This window comes from Anser cygnoides, chromosome 7 (genome assembly GCF_040182565.1).
Source record: "Anser cygnoides isolate HZ-2024a breed goose chromosome 7, Taihu_goose_T2T_genome, whole genome shotgun sequence".
Taxonomy (NCBI): domain Eukaryota; kingdom Metazoa; phylum Chordata; class Aves; order Anseriformes; family Anatidae; genus Anser; species Anser cygnoides.
In genome coordinates, this window is record NC_089879.1 from 16,498,271 (window position 1) to 16,521,106 (window position 22,836).

The 22,836-nt window shown below is 36.4% G+C and overlaps 1 protein-coding gene and 1 long non-coding RNA gene across 17 annotated transcripts in view; one reads left to right on the forward strand and one right to left on the reverse strand.

Annotated features, from left to right (window-relative positions):
* Positions 1-22,836, forward strand: part of LOC106040251 (uncharacterized) — a 50,501-nt gene that overhangs the window by 7,397 nt on the left and 20,268 nt on the right. For 2 of the 5 annotated variants that reach the window (XR_010832844.1, XR_010832843.1), the window contains exon 3: positions 4,203-4,324. The exons of the other annotated variants lie outside the window; for them this stretch is intronic. This is a non-coding gene — a long non-coding RNA (uncharacterized lncRNA). The remainder of the gene's footprint in view (positions 1-4,202; positions 4,325-22,836) is intronic. 5 annotated transcript variants of the gene reach the window in all.
* CPEB3 (cytoplasmic polyadenylation element binding protein 3) overlaps positions 8,606-22,836 on the reverse strand; it is a 94,077-nt gene continuing 79,846 nt past the window's right edge. For all 12 annotated transcript variants that reach the window (XM_048069222.2, XM_048069225.2, XM_048069223.2 and 9 more), the window contains 4 exons: positions 22,072-22,190; positions 20,613-20,727; positions 17,309-17,490; positions 8,606-14,331 (listed from right to left, as the gene is read on the reverse strand). In XM_048069222.2, the coding sequence (XP_047925179.1) occupies positions 14,104-14,331; positions 17,309-17,490; positions 20,613-20,727; positions 22,072-22,190 (644 nt within the window). In that variant the 3' untranslated portion in view covers positions 8,606-14,103. The remainder of the gene's footprint in view (positions 14,332-17,308; positions 17,491-20,612; positions 20,728-22,071; positions 22,191-22,836) is intronic.

Sequence of the window (22,836 nt, forward strand, 5' to 3'; positions counted from 1 at the left end):
GGAGGAACTCACGGTCACTGTTCATAAATAGGATCACACTAGAGAAAATCCTGACTATGTGCAGTCTTTCTGCCTGCAGGTCCATCTGACTGATTTGTCAGTCCTGAATTTTCACCTACCCACCTGATTTGAAATGGGGCAGATACTAGATTTTTCTTTGTACTAAACAGCTGAATCAATGATGCTCTCTTCTAAGGGCCACAAATGGAAACAAAGAGCTAATTCCCTGTGCCTTAGTGCTCAGCACCGAGTTATGTGACAGGCACTCTAAGTGATGCACAAGATATTCTTAGCAACCATTTCACTGGGGTGTCACTACATCAGCCAGAAGCAAACGCAGATGAAAGGCTCAACAAATAACAAGCCAGAAGAATTCTATTTAGTCTGAGATTTGTGCCCTCGTTCAGAAATTAGATTTGGAATCTGTTTGTCCCAGGTATCACAAAAGTGTGTTTTGGAAGCATGGACACAGCTGTCCACAAAATCAGGACAGTTCCTTTTTTCTGCAGGTTACATCTGGCTTTGATGTGCTGCAGATTCACCTGTGTGATGTAGTGTAATGGTTAGCACAAGGTCCTTCAAAGCCTTTAAGTCAAGGCTTCAGTTACATATTAATGGTACAGATCTTTGTACAGGTTCTACAGCCGAAATATTGGTACATACTGGGTTAGGGAATATTTTGGCTTATCTATGTCAGATCTAGCCAGCAGGCCCAATTTGGCAATGACTTCAGTGCGTATATAATTTTAAACACATAAGCACATAAGTAATTCCAGTCAGGCAGGCTTGTTTTTAAGTACATTGCTGACTTGGGGGATTTCTGGCTCCTATAGCTGTTCAGAGCTTGGCTCCCAGAAGTCTTCCTCCAAATTTAACAGCATTTCTGCTTTACTCTCTCGTGGTAGAAAGGTGTTAGCCTGCTTTGCTCTGTCAGCACAGGCAGCAAATCTGCTTTAGCTACCGTCCTGTGAGGATCTTATCACTTATGCATTGCACAGATAATTTGGTGGGGATAAACACCCTAGAGGTACCTTTGAGAGGCTAAGCAATATATGTTGCTAAAGCTGAAAGACAGTGCAACATCGCTAATTGATAACAAATTTAAACAAGCTTTTATAAAATTGGGTGCTTATTCCACAAAGTTCGGAAGTTGACATAGGCTAAATTGGGCAGTACAGAACAAGAACCAAGAGATATATTAGAAGTTTAAGGGTCCCTTCCAACCCAAACCAGTCTATGATTATAAATGGAATTGCTTTTGCACATGGATTGGGAAAGAGTTGCGTAGTCTCCTAGGAACTAGTAAAGCACATGGAGCTACACTGGCTTCATTATAAACATGAGATAAATAGTGGTTTAGGCTGCAAAGGAGAAGGTGTAGCAGCTTATCTCTCCAGGGAGATGAAGGACTGTATGGGACATTTGTAGACAGGGGAAATTTATTGAAATTCACATCTTGCTGTTCCTTGTCCTGAATTAAAATAAATAAATCAAGGATTCTTCACTGTACTGCGCACTAACATAGATGAGTAAGGGAGTTTCTGCCTTCATCTGGGCAGAGATGCATCGGATGATTTTTTTTTTTTTACTCACTTGTGCTAGGAAACATCTACAGGCCACCTGCCATCTTGTCCTTGGTTGATGAAGAATCAGCCTATAATAGGGAGAAAGTACTGCATTAGAGTGCGGGCTGTTCCCTTGCATTTAAACCACATCCGTCCTTGAAGAACAGACTGTCCAGCCTGGCCTAGGTCACAATGGGATAATGGCACAAGTCACAATAAACTTGCTTTTCCTGGGAGGCTGTGCTTTCTGTGTTTACTAGCCAGGTGTATCAGGTAAACATAGGTGCAATTTCATTAAATATATATATTTAACTCTTTCCTGTTTTGAAAACTTGTTTTGTCTATACCATTGAGTTTTGGGGATACAAGCCTGCTTTTTACAACTATCTTCTTCAGTGTTGTTTTCCAAGCCATGGACCATATATGGTGCTACTTACACATTTGGAAAGAAATAAATTGCATCAAACCCTTTCTTGTCTCCTGGGACTTCTGATGTATTCCAGCCTAATCCTTCTATGGGGCAAGTTGTTCCACAGTTAACAAAATAAGATTTAATTTGCCTCTGCTTAAGCGTTTGAGACTGGTAAATCTCTAAGATGGGGCATGGAATTAAAGGGTTCATTTGTTGATCAGTATAGGCAGCTCCTATGCACCTGCAGAACTGCCTGGGCCTTTCAGTTGTCTGTAACTGCAGAAGACAACTTCAGATCAGAGGTGGCCTGGCTAGATAAGCACCTCATAGCCTCAGGCACCACCCTGCCCGCTACATCCTAGCCAACTTTGTCATTTTTTCCTAGCTCTAGGACACATTTTCAGACCTTCCTCCAGAAAGTGGGAAAAGCCACACGTGGTTGGGCAGCACCACAGCTAGTGCCTTCTCTGTCACAAAATCCACAGCTTTTTCCAGGTGCAGCCCAAGTATCTCCAAGCAAAGAAGCAAGGAGGGGGGTGCAGTTTATGACAGTTTTTTGTTTTTCATGGCTTCTGTAATGAAATGGGAGCATATCACTCTGTGGGTTGCATCAGACAGCACAGCCTGATAGGGCCCTCTCCTTTCCTCAGCTGTGCAGTCCTGCAGTTAAGCCTTTTGTTCCCACTTAAGAGTGAGGGTGCTCTGAAGAGAGGTGTGAAAGGGTCTAGAGCATGGCTGGGACTGTGCTCATGGGGAGAGGTGGAACTGACAGGTGATACCAGTCATCTTCTGATGCCTCAGAGAGGAGATCATGTTCTTCAGATGCAGAGAGAAGTAGCGTCTTCACTGATTGCCTTGTCCCATTGCCAGGATGAAGCTATAACAAGTAAATGGCTCAGTAATAGGAGTTGCAGAAGGGCCCCAGGAGTCCAAGCAGGTGGTACAGCTGGTGATGACAGGCTCAGTCTGCAAGAACAGTATGTGTGCTGGAGATAGCCAGGGAGACCTCATTTTAGCAGGAGCTGGGCAGACTCACTGTCACATGGGCTCTGGCTCAGCTGTGCAGCCTGAGCTTTGGGAAGCTGAGGACAAACTTCAGGACATGCAAATCATGGCTGACTCTTCAGCATACTGACTGTTTTTCCTGGGGCCAACAGGGTGGGTGTTCTTACGGCCCTGTTTCTGCAAGGAGCACCAAAAGGGGGGCAAAACCCTCCAGATTTTCTAATCTGACAATGCTGTTGGGATTGGCTCCAAAATTAGGCAAAGATTCAGTCTAAGTATTTGATATGTAGTGTTCACTTCTGGCTAATGCTATTTCTGTTACACCCCTCCTTCCGAGCATGATTTAAGAGGACTCTGTGATAGAAAGGCACTGCCACTTGCTGACTCTGCATTAGCTTCTGCAGCATTATGAATGCAGCTTAATTCCCCTGTGAAAAGAACTGACGCAAGCAATCCCCATGAACTCATCACACTTGACAGGAACACGAGTGGAGATGTTGATCCATAATTATTAGGAAATTGGGATCGAAAGCAGGCAGGCTTACCTTAAACTGTTTTGCTCAGAGACAGTTACTACAGCTTATAATATACAACTTAATTACTAGAGAACATGATTCCTGCAAGTGAAAGCAGTTTCCAGAGCAGAAAAGCTGCTATAAATATAGTTCTAAATTCTACTCAAATTAGGTTAGCAGAGCATGGGTTTGAATGGTATTTAAAAGAGCAAAAAGGAGAAAGTCAGGTAGTGTTATCCTATTTTTTCATCACTCCTCAGTGGTAAGGCCGTGTCACGGTCTGACCTCACGTGTCATCCAAAAACAAGAAGTAAAGAACAAGACAGAAATGGTTTTCCTTAAGAAAACAGAAATTGTGTTCTACTGTAACAGTGGCAGGCATTTTCAGTTTAGGGCTACAGCTGCTGTGTCAAAGGCATATGGAATTGTTTTCTATAAACAGCCCTCTTTTATGTCTTAAATACTGAGGTAACAAAAGGCTAAATGCCAGGGGATTCATCCTCACCTTCCCCACACCCTACCCCTTTCCTCTTACTCCTAACATCTACTCTGCGTTGTATACACTCTGTACAGTGGAGCTCAGGCTCATAGGATGGATGTGAGTTTTAGATTTTTTTCATGTCTTGTGTGAATACTCTGACAAATGTAGAGATTCCAGATATCTTATTAATTTGGTTTCCCTTTTCTTTGTCTCTTGATACCCAGCTTCACTGAGCATTAGCTGTCGACAGCCATTACACAACAGTGATCTAGACACAAAGAGTTACTGCATTATACAATGGTGTAAAGATTTGCAGACTCAGCAAGTCATGTCTACTCACGACTAGGTGGGTTTTTTATTATATTTTGGAATACAGTCGATATTAAACTTTTTTCAGGGTGGTAATTGAAGTAGCATTACTGATGAAATTTTAGCACTGAATTTTCCTAGTACTATAGAGATCTTTCCAGAACAATACTTTTCTGTCAACACACAACAGTTCCTGTCAGTGTTCAAGAAACTATCAGATAATGCCTTTAATAAAATGCTTTAACTTTTTGTTAGCTCTGAAGTGGTCAGGCAGCTGGATTTGATGATGTTTGCAGGCCCCTTCCAAATTAAGTATTCCAATTCAGGTTGCTGGCTGATCATTGGGAAAATGTGTCCCAGAATTGCAACTGTGGACTTTCAATTTGTTATAGTCAGGGAGAGAGAGACTGTTACAGTTTGTTATTTTTATATCCTATGTACTGTAGGGGTAGTGCTTTCATTACGTGACCATAAAGTAATGGTAATTCTCTGCCTCTGAATTCTCTTAACACAAAAACACAAGAACATTCTAGCTCTGGATTTGCTTTTTTGACCCTTTTTTGAGGTTGTGTGTGTGGTTTGCATTATCATGTGTTTCATATTTTGCCTCGTAATATGCAGTTTCTTCAGCACTTTGAGGCCTTACTGTCATTTTCAGCTGTGTGGCAGGTCTTTTTTCAGTGCTTATTGGAGTATCTTATTTCTGCTGTGGTCAAGCATCTGTACTTAGCATCTTTGAACGAAAGAACACAAGCCCATCATACAAAAGTTTCAGCAGGTAAGCAAATCTGCTCAGCTGAGAAGAGGAAAAAAAGGTGAAGGTCACAAGGCTGAATCCATGAAGTTGTGTAGGTGTGGTGAAGTTGAACATCACTGTGTCTAACAGTTTAGTTCATGCTGGCCAGAGCATAATCTGTGTTCCCTGAGTTAGGCACCTGTACAGTAAACGTGGTGTAGAGATACCCAAAGTACCTCAAGCAGTAGAAAATTAGGTGCTTTACCACTGGCTAATTTAGTTGCTTTTCAGTGTAAATTATCACACAGAGTTTTATGTGCTTGACAGTAGAGTTAGCTCTCGTTACACTGTTTGAGGCTGGAGAAAGGCTCTTGCTTTCTGCTGTTTCACTTTATATAAAACAAATCAAGGCGCTGTGGGCAAAGTGAGTGAGAGCACAGGAATGACTAACTAATTGAAAGCTTCAGATGCTCACATGGGAGAGAGGAGCTCTTGCTTGTGGTTTCTGCCTAACATTTCTGAGATATACCGTCTCTGTTTATAACACGTATCAAATACTTCTACTTATTTCTGCCAGAGTGACTGATATTTTTCTAGATAGAAAGTTGATTAAAATGGAGATAAAATTGATTACTTAACCTTTTCCCATTCCTCCTCACCCCCCCCTTTGCTCATGTGCACTTGCAGGTCATTAGGTGCAATTGAATAAGTTCAGCAGTGGGTAGAAGGCAATGGTTTAGGCATTTCCTAAGCTAGAACATGTTTAGATAGACTGTAACATAAGAAAGTAACCAGAGTAATAGTAATGTTTTGTCTAAAGCTGGAGCAGATGAGAAATGGAGAAAGATGAAACATTTTCTGGTGGTATCCCACCGACGTCTGTAAGACTTTGAATCAGTGGGAACAATAGTCTATCCTTTAATTTTATATGTGCATTTGGCCTTTGATGTTGTATAACACTTTGCTTAGCAAGTGTTTTATATTGATGTGATCAGCAGATAAGGAGGTTGTTATATAGGCATCATGTTGGTTGCATGTTGTCTGACAGAATTTATGTTTTGTACTATACACATCAAATTCTGAAGGGGAAAATGGTTTTGTCCGTGTCCATTCATGTTCGATATTTTCCTTTTGTCATTGCAAGCAGCAGCAGAAGAAATGCAAATGCACATGGTCAGTAGTAAAAACTATTCAGTTCTGAGCTGTGTACAATGGGTAGTGACCATGAAAAAAACAAAAACACAAACAAAACCATATGAAAAACCTTAACCTAGAGTATATGCCATTTTAGTTCTTTTTGGTAAGAATTATGTTGCCTTCCAGAGTAAGTTGTAACTACACCGAATTTTCCCCTTGTAAATGTTTAGGTATATTCCTCCACATGGTGCAACATCATCTTACTAGCATCCCAATATTACTGTGGCACTCTGTAGGTTAAACCTCGTTGAGAAGGAACACAGAAATGTTAGCATTGCTTTTCATCCATTCATAAGCCAGGCTTTTATGATGTTTCTTCCTTCTCAAATTGCTGTAGGTATGGTTTATCATCCCAAGATAAACTTTGCAAAGCCTTGCTTGCCACTGGGGAGATAAAAAAAAAAAAAAAAAAAAGCCTCAGTGCAAGTTGAAATAATTCATTTGAACAGGCATAGTTTGCATATGCATCTGGTGCATTCAGGTTTGTCTTGTGCTTGTAATAGAATTGTGTGGTATAAGGGTTTTGTGCAGGTAATCAGTAACACTTTTAAGAACAAGAAGATAAATACAGTTACTTGTTTTAAAATTCGTTCTATGGTGATCCCTAGGAGAGACTGCAACAAGTCTGGCTATGTGCTTGTGCCGTTTAGCTTTTGCATTTAGCTCATGAAGAAAGCAGATTATGGCTTTTAAGAACTAAACTTTACCTTTCTGCAGGCCTTTGTGAGGTGTGACATTGTTTTGGTGCCTCATGAACAAAAAGGTTTTGCTGGTTTAGTTTAGAAGCATAGGTAAATAGTTTTAATACACAAGCTTCAATAGTCACATAGGTAGTTATTTTAATTCAGTTTAAGCCTAGCAAAAACAAAACATACAAACTAGAAGTAGAAAGGGTCATGCAGCCTTTTGTACTTTTTAAGTGACTTGATTTAACTTAAATTAGTGCAACTGTTTTTAATGTGAGCAAAGTCTGTGTCAAATGCTGCTATCAACTGAAGAAGGAGAATTTTATCAGTGCGTTACAAGCGGCATGGCTTACTCTGTCAGGAATGCAGTAGTGAAGGGTTGGGAATGAGTTCCAGAGCGGCTGCTGCACTTCTTTCCATGAATGATTTTTGTCCAGTTGGACTTGGAGTGCACAGCTTACTTAGGAACACTGTTCAGTTACAGGCAACAAGCAGGATAACGTGTTAACTGGAAGGTATTTATAAAAACTCCTTTCTCAAATTTAACTCTGGACTAACCAGAAGTCTACAAACTTTCATACATTTATTTGCTACTAGAATTCCTATTACAGGTAACTACCTTGTAAAACTACTTCTCCTGGAAGAGAAGTAGACCATTTTCCTGAGTGTTGTAGTTATTCACTACTGATTTTTGGAATGGGTAGTTAATGCCTAAGCATTCTGTTTGTTTTCTGGCATCCAAGCTTTCTGCTTTCATGTGTATAAGCTACTGCACATAGTAATGTCAGGATAAAACAGCGTAACACAGAGCCACAAGGCTCTGTGCTGTAAGGGAGCATGCACAATAAGTACCTGGTTGGCGCACACAGTCTCATCAGCTTTTCATAAACGTTCCAAGGGGCATTTAATTTCTGCGCAATCCTAGGAAGTGCTATTTAAGTAGAACACGTGTATTGGAGTCAGCCTGTAATCTCTAGTGCTGATAGTTCCAGCAGGGTTGTTGAGCTGCATTTTTGTAGATACACAAGCGATGACATAGAATTTGCCTAATTCTAATGCTATTCTCTTACCCTGACACAGAATGCTTCCTTGAAAACTTGTTAATTCTGCTGTAGTGTTCCAAATAGCTATATTGCCGAGCTTTAATTGTCTCCTGCTCTGAAAATAGAAACCATTAGAAACTGATGTTGTGGATCTTTTCTCTTTTTTTTTTTTTTTAACTGATTGGTCCAATGTCTTGCCTGTAGCCATTGTTAAACTGCCAGTTCAAAAGTGCAGTATAAGTTAGCTAGCAATCATTAAATTCAGAGAAAGCAATTGAGATGTTCCTTTTTTCAAGGCACCTGATACTGCATTTGGTGGGGGAAAACTACATTCTCAGAAATATTTATGTAGTATATATTGTTGTATTTACCTTTGACTTAGCATAAAATAATTAGCTTAATAAATTATTAAGGGTGACTTTTCCATTTTCGAACAAAAGGTGAGTGGACCCTGTGCTTTTAAAATAACTGGAAAAGATAGTTTGCATGCATGCAAGGAAAGTGTGTATTTACTTAGCCTTATCATAAGTATAAACAATTTGCTGATACAAGATTTGTGTTCTTTGTTGTTGTTGTCTTTCGTTTTTTAGCTAGTTTACATTCCCATAATGCATATCCCAAGATTTCCTTAGCGTGTGCAAAGGATGACAAGTATCAGTACTTCATACAACTATATTTAATAAGTTATTACAGAAAAAAATAAAGTCCAAACTACAAAGTTTAAGCAGTTGTAAGCAATAGCAGCATTGAGCTCCATGTTTAGTCACAGTACTGCAGTTCCATACAAGCATTAGTCCAAGCCAAAAAGGAAGAAGCCTTGTTAGAATTACTAGCAAAAACAATCTAAGAGAACATGTAATAAAAGATACAGTACATTTAAAATTAGTTGAAAAACAAGTACAGAGATCTTAGCTGTGAATGCGCTAAAAGTTATGTCCATTATTTTGACAGTAAAAGTACAAATATCTAATACTTTATACCCCAACAGAACTACATCCAGGAAAAAAAAAAAAAAGAAAAAAAGAAAAAAAAGAAAGAGCCAAAATGACCTCTTATTAGCACCCTGGTTTTCTACTTACTGCTAAACTTTCTCATTTATATTTAAGTGTACCAAAATTACGTGACCTATGTGATTTCTGACCAGCTACCCATTTGGGGTATAGAGTAGTGTCACACTAACATGAATATAAAATACTCTGTGGTATGATAGAACACTATAGCAGCAGGGATTAAGAAGTTTGTCTGTTAAAAAAAAAAAAGGAAAAGAAAAAGGGTTTAGCTGACATCATACAAACTAGCAGAAAAGCAACTACATACAAGCCAGATTAAACAAAAGAGACATTTCTAATTATCTGTGACTAATCGTTCACTCATACCTTGCAAGTAGAGATGTCACAATACTGAAATATTAACATGGGAGCTTTTCCCAGTTAAGCGCCATTTCTTTTTTTCTTTCTTTTTTTTTTTTTTTAAACTACTCTAACAGTGAAATCAGCAAAGTTATTTGCTAACTGCGTATTTGCAATACAATTTGTTTTAGCCCATGCCTTGCTAGCAGGCTATAAAATACAAGCATGTAGGCAGAAATATAAGCATAAACTTTGTACCACTTAGCAGGAATTATTTATTCCCTCTTCATTCCTTAATCTCCTTTGTTTGCAATTTGTGTACATTCCAACCAGTAGTACCTAATTTGAGTCTAAATTTTACTTCACTATTTGATCTAGTCTATACATTACTTACAGAACTGAACACACAGAGGATACACAATAGACCAACTCTGGACATATTCCTTTCCACAAGTTGTGGATGAGCCCCTCTAACACTCTAGTATAAGTTAGTCTAAAAGTTCATCAATAACTTGTTGAAGTAGTTGTTTTGTCCAAAGAAAGTCATTGTATGCCCTGTTTACGCAACACCAGTTTTAGTCTGGATTGGTTTTGGTGCCAGAACAGAGAGTCACTGGCTTCAGGAAGGGGTTTCTCCTGGCTGCACAGGAAAACAAATGTAATGTAAATGGAGGTGATGTGAAAGGTGTTTTGATACTGGCATTTGGTATTGCCAATACAAAAGAAAAAAAAAAAAGGACAGAGACACAAGAGAGGCAGAGAAGAACGGAGAAAGACAAAGAAGCTGAACATCTGTTCAGACATGGCAGCAATATGGGTTACTGCATTGCTACCAGGAAATGGATGTACATTATTTTGCGTTAACTAGGCAGCTACCAACACTGGTAACGTCATTAGAAAATGATGTGGGTACCTACAGTCTGCTCCATGCTGCCACTGATAAATGTATGCAAGAAGGAAGTTGTGCAGGAAAGGGTCATTTTTACTTAAATAAATAACAGGGTGGCAAAAATACAGTGATAAATATATATTTTAGGAGGTTCATCCTAAGACTATCGAAAAGAGTTTATAAAAGTTCATGAGGAGAAAAGTAATGGAGCATTATGCTGAATGGGCAGGGTCAAAAACCCATCATTTCAATAGGTTTAGTTCATTATAACGGCAATAGTATTTAATCAACACTGGTGGTGTATAAATCTAGACAACGAACTGGTACTGTGACATCCCTATTATCTCCCTAAATCATTTTGATAAAGGAAAAGGCTTTTCAAAATATCACATTTTTTCTGCTTCATTCTGTCATTTTATTGCCCAATTCTTTGTTACAATTTTCCAATCACTTTACATAACCAACCATTTTCATCATTGCCACACTATTGTAAACCACATCAGCAAGTTAATACATAAAGCTTTGCATTTCAAAAAACTAGACACTTTAGTAACAATATTACAAAGATTTTAGCTTCAAAAATAACTGAAAATGAAAAAAATAAACTTTTAAAGAATTAGCATCATAAAATTAATTTATTCCAAGTAAAAATACAAAATAATATTAATGACATTGACCAGATATGAAAGTCTCTCCCAGAAACAACTATATTAATGGTTGAGAAAGCACTCCTTAAAGAAAATACGAAATAAAAATGAAAAATATGTAAATGTTTAATTTTTTTCTTAGCAAAAAATCTTTCTAAAAATAACAATGAAAATTTGTCTCAGTACAAAGGCTACATTACTATTGAAAAAATACCAGCATGAAGAAAAGGTACATATTTGACAGTAGAAAAATGATTTTAGTGAATCACAATGTCTAAAGTCTGCAATGAAAATAAATCTGCAATAAAGATTTATGCCTTTTTTCTTTTCATTTTTCTTTTTTTTTTTTATACAAACAGTACAAACAGTATTGCACATAACAACAAATAGTCGAGGTTAGGTTAGCCTTCAAAAAAATCGACTAGTTCAAGTCTCACATCAGAAAAGGCCACAATAGGACCTGTTGTACCCAGGGGCTTCTTAGTCAAGTTGCAGTTCAGAACTCCATATTTTAAAAAATAACTTTTTTTGAAGGACCCTCTTTTAATAATAACATATTAACAACTCAGGGGCACATTCATTTACAAAACAAAAGGGAGCATGTTATAATTTAATAAACTAAAAAAAGTTCTCTTTAAAAAAATACAAACAGAAGAACTCTCACAATTCTGGTCAGTCGTGCATAATCACACTTGATTATAAATATACAAATTAAGGGAAAATATTTTTTCGCCTTCTATTCACAACTTTCAGCACCAAATGGAGTTTGTTTACACCTGTTCTTTATGATAATTTTTAGTTTTAATCCAACATTAGGCTATATTGTACATTTTCCAGCTTCTCTTTTCTCTCTCTCTCTCTCTCTCTCTCTCTTTCTCTCTCTATCGGGGGTTATGTTTCTACATGAAAGAGGGGTATTTCTTCAAAAAGGTTTACTTCTTTCACATAATTAGGTAGATTTCTGTAGGTTAGCTATGATCTTTAATATTACAGTTATAAAGCTCTAACTTCTTCATTTTCAAAAAAACTCAAATAAGCATGAAAAAAATAAAGTTACCCATCTGTTAAATCATTTTTCTTGCAGAATTAAATTAATATATATTTTTCTGAATAAACTTACTTAGAAAATATCATTTTCTTTCCTATATTTCAAAATTGAGGTATTGCAAAAGATCATGTCAGTCAGAAAGCATGCCTTTTTCTTTAAAAAAAATCATCAGCCGACTGTTGAAAACTGTCTAGATACAAAAAGTAGTGCATAACAAAATGTCTTGTACAGATGAAAAAAACAGAAAAGACACCTGGGCTGGGAAAAGCAATATCACAAAAATGCCCAGAAGTAACCTCAAAAGGGATAATTATAATAAGCCTTTTAAACCAGTAAAAAACTATTTTTTCTTTTTTTTTTTTTTTTTTTCAAAAACAGAAAAGTTCCTTTCAAAGCCAATACTTGCAACTAAACATTGGGAAAAACAGCTTACTAAATTAGACACAAACAAGGACATCACAACAAACAAAACCCAGAACATTTAAATCTACTATGCGGTGTCATATCCAGTCAGATTGTCCCCAGAACTGCAAAAATAAAGGAGGAAAAAAAAAAAATAGTGTACACATTCTCACAATCATTAGTATACCAAGTGTGTTTATATTTAATTGCTATCTGCAGCCCCATAGTTCATGCTAAAAAAATGTCCACTGTGTTAGCAGGTCTTAATTGTATTCAAGCTTCACAGGATACATCCAGGGATTAGAGAGATAACGCCACATCCACAGAGCAGACATCTCATGATACTTTTATATGCAGACATTTCTTTAGCACCACTTTTTTTTCCTAACTTTCTTAAATGTGCCTAGTTTATTAGTTTGACAGACTATCTAATTGGTAGTGTATGTATGCTAGTATGAGCTCTTTGGTTTTCTGGACAAGGTCTGCAACTACGTAAATGATGCAAGCATTAGGAGAGAGATTGTAACTAAGAGCTCATTTCTGTTTATGTACCTGTTATGAACTGTCAAAAGTGTGTTAATGTTGGATACAGAGGCTTTAACAGTTAAGTTTGATCACAGTACTAGACATAATCACTTTACTATATAAAATAAATTGCACGATATATAACAGAGCACCGCAAAGTACTTCATCTACCATCCACAAATTTGTTTTAAGAACATCCTACAGCTAGTTTTTATATTTGTTGTAATATAGGTCATTCTGTAATGGGCTGATCCTAATTTCAGAAGCATTACATTTACTGAGGCATGCCTTCCTCCAGTCAGTAATCAATTTTTTTTTTTTTTGTTACTGAATGTCTTGTAGCCTACGTAGATTCTTCATAATTTGTGCATTGTGGGCAGGTTTTATATTAGACATATATAAAATTTATTGCATGCAGCAACCTGATTAAGTAAACATGCAGTCAAAAAATATTGACCTTCCTTGGAAGCTTTTCTGTATGCTATACTGATCTTCTTTCAGCAGCCATCACTATTTTAATCACATATTCATTTTTTAATTGATACCCTAGCCTGAATAGAGTATTATGGTATTAGTAATACCATTTTAATAGCAGCAAAAGCTATTGCAGCATACATTTACATAACACTAAAAGACCTAACCAAAAAAAAAAAAAAAAAGAAAAAACCCTCAGCAAAACAAAAGAAAATGTCTGATCCAGCTTATGAGGTATCATCCTTACAAGTCAAAAATGGAGAGCAACTAAAGGCTTATTTTCTTTAAGGGTTATTACTACTCTAAATGACCCAAAGTAATGATTGCTGAATATCTGTTTAAGTTTTTGCTACATCTGCCACCTACTTGTGAATATTACCTTTGGTAAGTCATCTGCTAGGGGCAAGTCTAAATTTCTGAAAATAAGTGCATGCTCCAGTTTAAAAATAAAAATAATTATAATTATAATAAAAAAAAATCTTCATCACATACACATCAACCAGTGAAGGTTGATGAGAATGGCAGTCTACATAATGTCACTAGTGACAAGTCTTGTGTAGGAAATTAAGGTACCAAGCAGATGTTTGTGTGAATCAAAGTGCAAAATCAGTACAGTTACACTCTGCCGGTCTGTATTATACTGGACACTGAGTTCAGTAATGTGACTGTAAATAATAATAATAGTACTAAAAAGACCCATATCTTCATTAAAGTCGAGGACGAATGCACAGATTTCCAGAACACTAAGCCCTGAGGCAGCGCTCTCTTTTTCCCTCGATTTTATCTACTCCAGTACTTGTTGCTGGGGGAGGCCTGGGGTTCAGCTCCAGCGGAACGGGACGTGGCGGGGTCGGTCGCCTCCCTCCTTTACCAGTGGTTTGTGGAACTCTCGCCCAGCACGAGAGTGTATGCTTGCCCAGCAGTATTCACAGTAATACTGCAAACAGGTAACGTTGGCACAAAAGAATGGAGCAAATTTTCCACCACAACGAGTGCCCTGGCATTCGTCACACATCTGATCATCCAGCACATATGGCTTCACTTCCACCTGCATTGAAAAGAAGAAATAACTATAAGAAGATTACATAGTTTTGCTAAGTATGAATAGAAAGAACAATATTTTAATTCTTTTGACTCTATTGAAGGTTTTAAACGAATGATGGATTAACCCAAACAGCTTGGCACTTAAGTTTTCATACCTACCAGCTTACTTGTCAGAAAATCTCAAGGAATTGTGTGCTTTGATAACTACTCAATATATCTTGGAAAAGTTAGGTATGTGAAAGTACAAAAATGGAAGTATGGCAAAAATAGCATCTCCAAGGATTTTGCTGCAAAGAAGTTTCCAGGAATGTGAAATTGGTTGTTATGAAGGCAGGGTGAGAGAGAGCAGCACATAGGAAGGAAAGTAGATTGACTTATATAGAACAAACTGGTATTGCAAAACCTGAGAGGTCTGGGGAGTTTGAGGTTTATTGTTTGGTTGTTTTTTGTGAACAGCAAAATGCAGGACAAGCCTAAAAGATGAAGAGATTATTGACATAAAACAAAATTAAATGTGCTTGTATTAAATTTCTATTAAAATCACTATGTCTTTTATTTTTAGCTCTAGAAACATAGTAAGATTTGTAGCTGTTCCAACTATGGCCTTGCAATCAACTACAAACACGCTTGAGAGCCACTGACTTTTGTCCTACTCTCAGTCATAAACATCCTAGGATGGGGATTTTGTTGTTGTTTTTAAAGCACCTCTGCCAAACAGCAGTATTTTGATGCATGACTAGGCATTCACAATACTACTACTACAGGAGTTGACAACATGTGCGTTCTCTCCTGTATCTGATCCTCAGAATCATGCCTACACGTTTAAATTGACAGTTTATTCATTCTGGGGAAGTCAATAGATTATGTAAGTAAATTTCTGTATCTCCGTGAAGCTATTTATACAGTTCATAAAGTTTATAAAGTTCAGATAATTACATTAAAAGATAGAAAAAGTTGAAATATTCATACTTTGATTATAAATTATTTTGCACAAGTGATACTCTCTGGCTAAGTATAATGCAAAGAAAACTTGAATCCAGTAACTATGCTTAAATACATCCAATATTGAAGACACAGAATGAAGAATTATTAAAGAATACAGAATGAAGTATTAAGTTGAAAAACAAGAATCCTATACAACAAAGTTTTATGGTGAATTTTACTTCAGTTTATCCTGATCACATTTCAACAAATGTTACTAATTTGAAGCAAATCTAATATAGCGAGTTATATCTCTTGCATATGGATCTGCCAGAACTGTCTTTTTTTTTTTTTTTTTTTTTTTTGGTTACACTATACTACTGTTATGACATAGAACCAGTCTGAGTAACTGCCATTCTACATCTATCACTATCATTCTATCACTATCTATCACTATCATTCTGCGTCTATCACTATCTCACATGAATCTGGAAGAAGGCAGGTCCAATGTACATCCCTAGATCTCCACCTACTCACATTTTCAAAGCATGAATTGTGAAGGTCTGAAATTGATTCTCTTACTCCTTTTCTTGTTTTCATTCCTAATGAAATAGTTTTAAGAATGTATACTGTACAATTCAGGGATTTCAATCTATTATATATAAAAATTAACATTTAAGGACAGAATTAAATGAATTCCTATTTCTTCAGCTTCACAGATAAGCCTAGTTTAAAAACAGATAAAAGATAATTAAGCTTAAATTCTCAATCAGACATCTGGGGAAAGTATTAATTTTTGTAACAATTACCAGTTAGCATCATTTGTAGTTGTGTCTTAAAGCTTAGAAAGAAAATGTATCACCCAGTTTTTAAGCATGGGTAATACATAAATCTCAGAGGGTTTAACAGTGTGATTAAGTTTCCAAAATTAATCTTGTTAGTGTCTCAGTAGAAATTTTAAGAATTAAATGGACAAAGAAATAATAATAATAATACTTACGAACAGCTTTGTCTTAGTTAAAGTCATAAGGTATAGTAGCATCACAGAAAAATAGTTCAAAGACTAACTCCATGCCCTCATCTAATCTAACAAAAAGTTCACTTCAGTCTTTTAAAGAGAAACTAAAACCAGCTTGGACTCTGCTTTGCAGCTATGTTATTAAATATACTGCATGTGATAGACATACCCAATATGTGTCAAGCTGACTCTTTAATAAACATCGTATATTAGATTAAGTAGAAAAACAGTCATCCCTATTGTTATAATGCATAGCACTGCATCTTTTGAAGAATTCTAAATACTAAGTCCTCAAAAACATAGGTGTTATTTGTACACGTAATCAAGATGAGAAGATAGAAAGTCTAAAGAAATAAAATCTCTTGGAAATTAAGAAATGTTTTCCTTTTAATGTCTTCAACTCAGATTGCAGCAAAGACATGGATTTTGCTCTATACTTGGAACACCCTATAGAACCCATAAACTGAAAAAACCCAACACCATTTTTACCCCCCTTTTACCCATCTAGGATTTATCGGCATCTATTTTTGGTTAAATAATACTCAAGATCTTGAGGTCAGCATTACCTGTTATACCTATGATAATCCCTGTGTTTTAGGAAACTTAAGGCTAGACATACAATGTAGAAAGAGAAAGTTACCTAACAATAGCAGAAATGCCAGAAACTATATAAGTAGACACTAAATAAAATCTGTTGATGCACAATAAGCTAACATCTAAAGCAGGAGAAAGAAGGTGGGTAATTCTATGACATCTGACCTTCAGAATTCAAAACAAATAAAACCAAGACTAAACTGAGTTTAACAGCAGCTATTTTCTGGTTTTAGTGCTAAACAGTTACTTAAGATGTTAAAGGCATATTTTTTCCACTCTGCTTTGACAGCTTAAATAAGTTTTTAAATAATTAACTAATGTAAACTGAAGAACAGAGGTTACAGTGTTCTCTAACACGTATTAGCTTAAGGATTTATTTATTGTTTTTTTTTTAAATCTGTACGGTTTTGTTAGTAGCAATCATTCCATTCCATGCTATTTTACTTACCCGTTTATCAATGTCGTTATGTTGGAGCTGGACAAAGCGAGCACTGATAGCAGCAATATAGCTCTGCTGATTAGAGAAAGCCACTCTGCCAGCACCTTTTGGATACTTCAACTCTGGGTCTGTATCAATGCCAGCATAGCAGACACCTCCATATAAACGGTCCATAATCATTGCCAATTCAACTGCAAGAAGGCAATTTTTAAATATTATGGATTCAACATGAAAAGTTTTGTTTGGTTTGTTGCATAAGAAATACTGCTATTTGCCTTAGCATACATGTCTTCCAAAGTCTAAAACAGCAAACCTAAACATTGGTTTTAACAACAGCTTGAAACAACTCTATGTGAATTACAGTAAAATATAAAGTCAAAGAAACAGACTGTAAAAACAAAGCTTGCTGTGATTCAAGTGTGGGGAAAAACAAAAAGCAGAATTACGTTGTTAACGTAGGTATCAGGTCAACTGTTTTGGAATTTGTCATAAGGTAAATTCAAACTGTGCTGTTTGGAATTAGGTATTCAGGATTTACCACAACAATGCGATTTGTTAATGCTAGCACACATATAACATCACTTAAAGATACTCCCGTATTTGGAATCTGTTACTTTAGGCTATATACCAGGAGTTTGAAAAGACTTTAAGGAATTACTTTCTACTTGAAACAAAATTTGGTGAAACATCAAAATTTACTATATTTAAAGAAAGCCTACATTTGGGGTGCAATTTAACTTATTATTTTTGTAGAACATTAACTTGATTGTGGATCTTTTAAAATGGTTTGCTGTTTTTCCTCACACTACAATAATTCTAAAGAAGTTACAAACATCACTCAGATGACAGATTGAGTGTAGGGCTCAGGAAACGTACAGAATGGAGATTAGGATAAAGAACTTACTCAGTAGCTCAGTGACCATACGTCTTTGCACAGCTTAAATGCCTCTTCTCCATTTCTTAATGAAAAGAGAGATTTTTTTCTTAAGAAATGGAGAAGAGGCATTTAAGTTGTGCAAAGACGTATGGTCACTGAGCCAAGTTATTTCTAAAAGTTAATAAAGGGGGAAAAAAAAAGATAGATAAAGGACAAGTTCTTGCAAAGCAAGGTAGTGGGACCTGCCAAGTCAGTGATTTTCATTATGCTAATGTGTGAAAACACTTTCAGTAGTATGTTCAATTTTAGATATCCAGAAAGAAAAAAATATTTTACTAAATATTTAAATTGTTGTAGTTCTCACAAAACTTGCTAACTACTCATAGAATTGAGCCTACTATTAAACAGAGTACATGTCCATTTGTATAAATGTGTTTGTCACATTAAGGGAAGACCATATGCTAATTTATCCATCTGCAATGAGCAAACAAACATCTGACTCATTCTACCAAACTAGATAAAACTCATGCTCCAAACAGTAAGGGGAAACTATCATCATAATGTACTGACTAGAAGATTCTTTTACTTTCCAGTGATGACCAGCAATAGGACCCAAGGGAATAGCATGAAGCTGCACAAGGGGAGGCTCAGGCTGGACATTAGAGAAGGTACTTCACCAGGAGGAAAGTTAGGCACTGGGACAGGCTCCCCAGGGCAGTGGTCATGGCACAGAGCCTGTCAGAGTTAAAGAAACATTTGGACACCGCTCTCAGACATGGTTTGATTTTTGTGTGGTCCCGTGTGGAGCCAGGAGTTGAACTTGATGGTCCTTATGGGTCCCTTCCAACTCAGGATATTCTATGATTCTGTGATTTGTAATCACCATTTAGGTAAGGATCCCAGAAAGTGATGGTATAGAAAAACAGCAAGAACATTTAAAACAATTTAAAATAGTAGTTCCAGTAAGTTACTCTTGCCTACAAAGAACATATGCGATTCCAGGAGAAGAAAACCATGCAGTATTCAGACATCTTTACAAAACATCTGAATGAGATCTTGAAAGCTGCAAACAAGAAAAACTGGAAACTGCCTGTCTGCTTTGGAGAGGTTAAGCATCAGTCCTCAAATATAGCACATAATCTCTGAAAGGCCAAACGACAGAGTTTTATGAAGTGCTATAATTAGAAGTGAGGTAATATTTAATTGTTATCATTTACATAATTAACCTCTCTTACAATTATGCCTTATTTTAAGATGGTGAGGAAAATGGAAGCTGCCAAGAAATTTGGATTAAGAGAAATTTTTCTTAGAGCAATAACTGGGGGATCTTGTGTACAGCTTCCCCCAAAAAATATGTTTAGGATTAGGATTGGAAGAAAGAGAAAGCGAGGAGCTACAGTCGTAGGGGGCTGGAAAGCAGCAGCTACCAAGAATCATGGCCTAGCAGTCTTTCTTTGGGACAACAGTTGAGGCTCCTTACCTACCACAGCCCTCGAAAATTAGAATTGGGATTAAGAAGAAGAGACTATGCAGCTGACTCGGAATGAGGTTGGAAAGGAACTGGTAACAGGGAGTGATGGCTGCCAGAAGACCTATCTAGCAGAAATGTTTCAACTCCCTAACGGTTTTGTGACCTTGTCAATGGCTCAGCAAAAATATAAGGATTATGAAGGGGGAAACAATAAATAAATGTTGAGCTACACCTGGGAGCTGTGCTGGAAAAGGGCCTTCAAAGCATAGTGGGGGCTGCCCATAGATCTCAGCTGGGATAATAAATATTTCCTCTGACCTAAGGTTAGGGAGTCTTGTCTCTGACTCCGTGGAAGAAAAACAGGGTAGAAAAAATGAGAGAGAAAACAGAGCTACATCAAAATGAGTCTGGAAAGTGATTTTCTGTACAGAGTGGGGATACCAAGACTAGCAGGAGACCTGTGCTGGGAAAAAAAAAAAAATCTTCTTAGCAACAGCTAAGAGGCCTTGTCTATAGCTTCACAGGAAAATTAGGGTTAGGGTTGAGAAAGACAGAGAAATCAGAGCTGCAGATGTAACGTCTGGAAATGGGCTGGTGGAAGTTCGTCTTCTAGTCAAAGGGTAGGGAGACTTGGCTGCATCTAGCAAACAAATCAGGGTTAGGATTAAGATGGTCTATATTAAGGAAAATCAGCCAAGTTCTAGTATATTATTGAAATTCGAAGAAAAGTGTTTCTACTTATAATTAGTAACCTATTTAAAAGATCACAAATATTCAGATTTTGTATTTTGTAGGCAGGAAGAAACTGGTTGACTTAGAAAGTGAGCTATGATCTTTGGAAAAGACAGAATGTGTTTCCTGCTCTAATTCTTTTACATATATTCTCTCTTTCGCTCGCTCCTTTTAAGTCTTTTCTGCATAACCTGAAACCCCTGTTACATGCCCAGTATTTTCATTGGGCTCACCAGCTCGGAGGGGCCGTGGAACTCCTCCAACGAAGATAGTTTTTCTTGGGTCCAAAGGCTGAGATCCGTCCATCACAAAATCACTGTCACTTAGGTTCCAAGGTCGAATTTGCACCTGTAAAGAGTATTGAAGATTGGTTTTAGTAAAGGAATTTGGCAACTCAATTTAAATTAAGAAACAATTGCCAAGTCTCTCTAATTAACAGCATAATTTTAATTTAGCAAAAGCAGTAAATCAGTGGCATAACCACCAAAACAATTCAAGGACATGGCTTATCTGTTTTTGAAAGAAGGTGGACAATTCATTTATCACCTCTAGAGGCCACACTTGAGTTAAATTTTTCATCATATCAAACTCTCCTTTCTCATTAATTGCCTGCCCCTAATTGCCATTTATAACAAGAAATCTGTGAAAGGACATACAGAATATTTTATCACTTGTATATAATTACAGGTGCAGTTTGGGCTTCACATTCAAGGATCCAGCAATTTTAAAGCACCGATAGAATGGGTAGAAGAGAGGTAATTAATTTCTGTACTTGCATACAAAAAGGAGTTTATTTAAGAAGTGCAATAGCTCACTTCTGTTAAGCAGCAAACAACACAGCTGAGATGAAGTCTTCAGACTAGAAAGAAACTGCTCACAAGTAATTTTGATAAAAATGTTCATTTGTCTCTTTATCTTAGTGCATAAGCATACTGACTGTGCTGTAATATTAGATTATTCATTTATCTGTGTAAGCTTTTAAATAGCGTTTAAAAAGGCAGCATATTTTTTATCTAATTATATTTATCTGTAGTTTCCATCTATCTGTATGTATCTGTAGCCACAAAAAAAGAGTAGCATTAAAGAACTTTAGAGATGCAAACAATACAAACAGATTACCATATGTTCTGCTGTAGCTGTCTGCATTACTTGTGTTTGCCCTGCAGTTTATATGTGGTAAATTAGACATACCTAAGTTATAAATTTCTTAGCTATTGCATGCAGAAAAAATAATAATTAAGAAACCTAATGGAGTACAGGGGATATTTGAAGCTATCTGGGTTTTAATGGAGGGGAATGGGAAAGGATGAGAAGGAGGAGGAAGAGGAGGAGGAGAGCATGGTTAAGTTCTTCATTTCATTGTATAAGGCTTTCTTTTCTTTCCAATGATACAGAAGAAAAAAATGCTTAATCTAATTGCTTTATATCTAACATTGTAAAAGGATGCATACTCCTGTGAGATACCAGAAGTACCAAATATAAAAGTTAATTGAACATGGCATTTATCAGAAAGAAGCAAATGTTAAGCCCACATTACACTGATAAAGAAAGTCAATTCAATGTAACATCAAGGACAGCAACAGGAAATGGACATGTCAATTAACTATAAGTATTTATTTATTTATTTAACTGAAAAGAGTAACAACAAATGGGTTAGCAGCCAGCATAAGTGTCATGGCATAAGCTACTTACTGGTTTATCCTTGATTGTGGGACTTGACACACACAGGTAAAGTTTCCCATCTTCTTCCAGACAGGCATCTATGAGAGCTTGTACAGAGCTTTCTTCCTGGAACAGCAGAAAGGCATAACCTTGGAAAGGATAAGGGCGCAAGAAAAAAAGAACAGGTTAATTTATAAAGTATTTTTTAAATCAATAAGGAAAATAAATCCCAAACATGAATAAAATATAAGAATTACAAGCAACTCTTAAAGCTCTTAGTTTATTTTCATAAATTTAAATTCACAAAATTATGTCATACCCTCGTACAGTATTGATTTCAGAATGGAGAAGAGAATGCTTTCTGGGTACGACTATGTTAATTTGTTTAACTAATTATTTCAAATGGAGAGAATATAGGTTGAGAGAATATAGGTTCTTATTATCCAACCACTATGTCTGAGCTATTTATATGGTGGTATCAGTGATTATGATCTTATAATGGAGGCACTGAGTTTCTTGTTACTATCTAGAAAGAATAAATATTAGAAGTAAAAAAAAAATATATAGCTAAGCAGATAAATAGACTTAAAGGCAGAAATGTTAACATACCATAAAATAACATGAATTACCCTTAATTAATTATACTTACAAAGTAAATGAGTAGTATATTTTAGTTCTAAGCAAAATTCTTTAGAGTACATACTGTTAGGATGAAATTTTAAATCATTCACCTGGAGCAAGTTTTAAGTTTTTGTAAGTGGTTTTAAAAAAACAAACATGCTGTTATTAACAGTG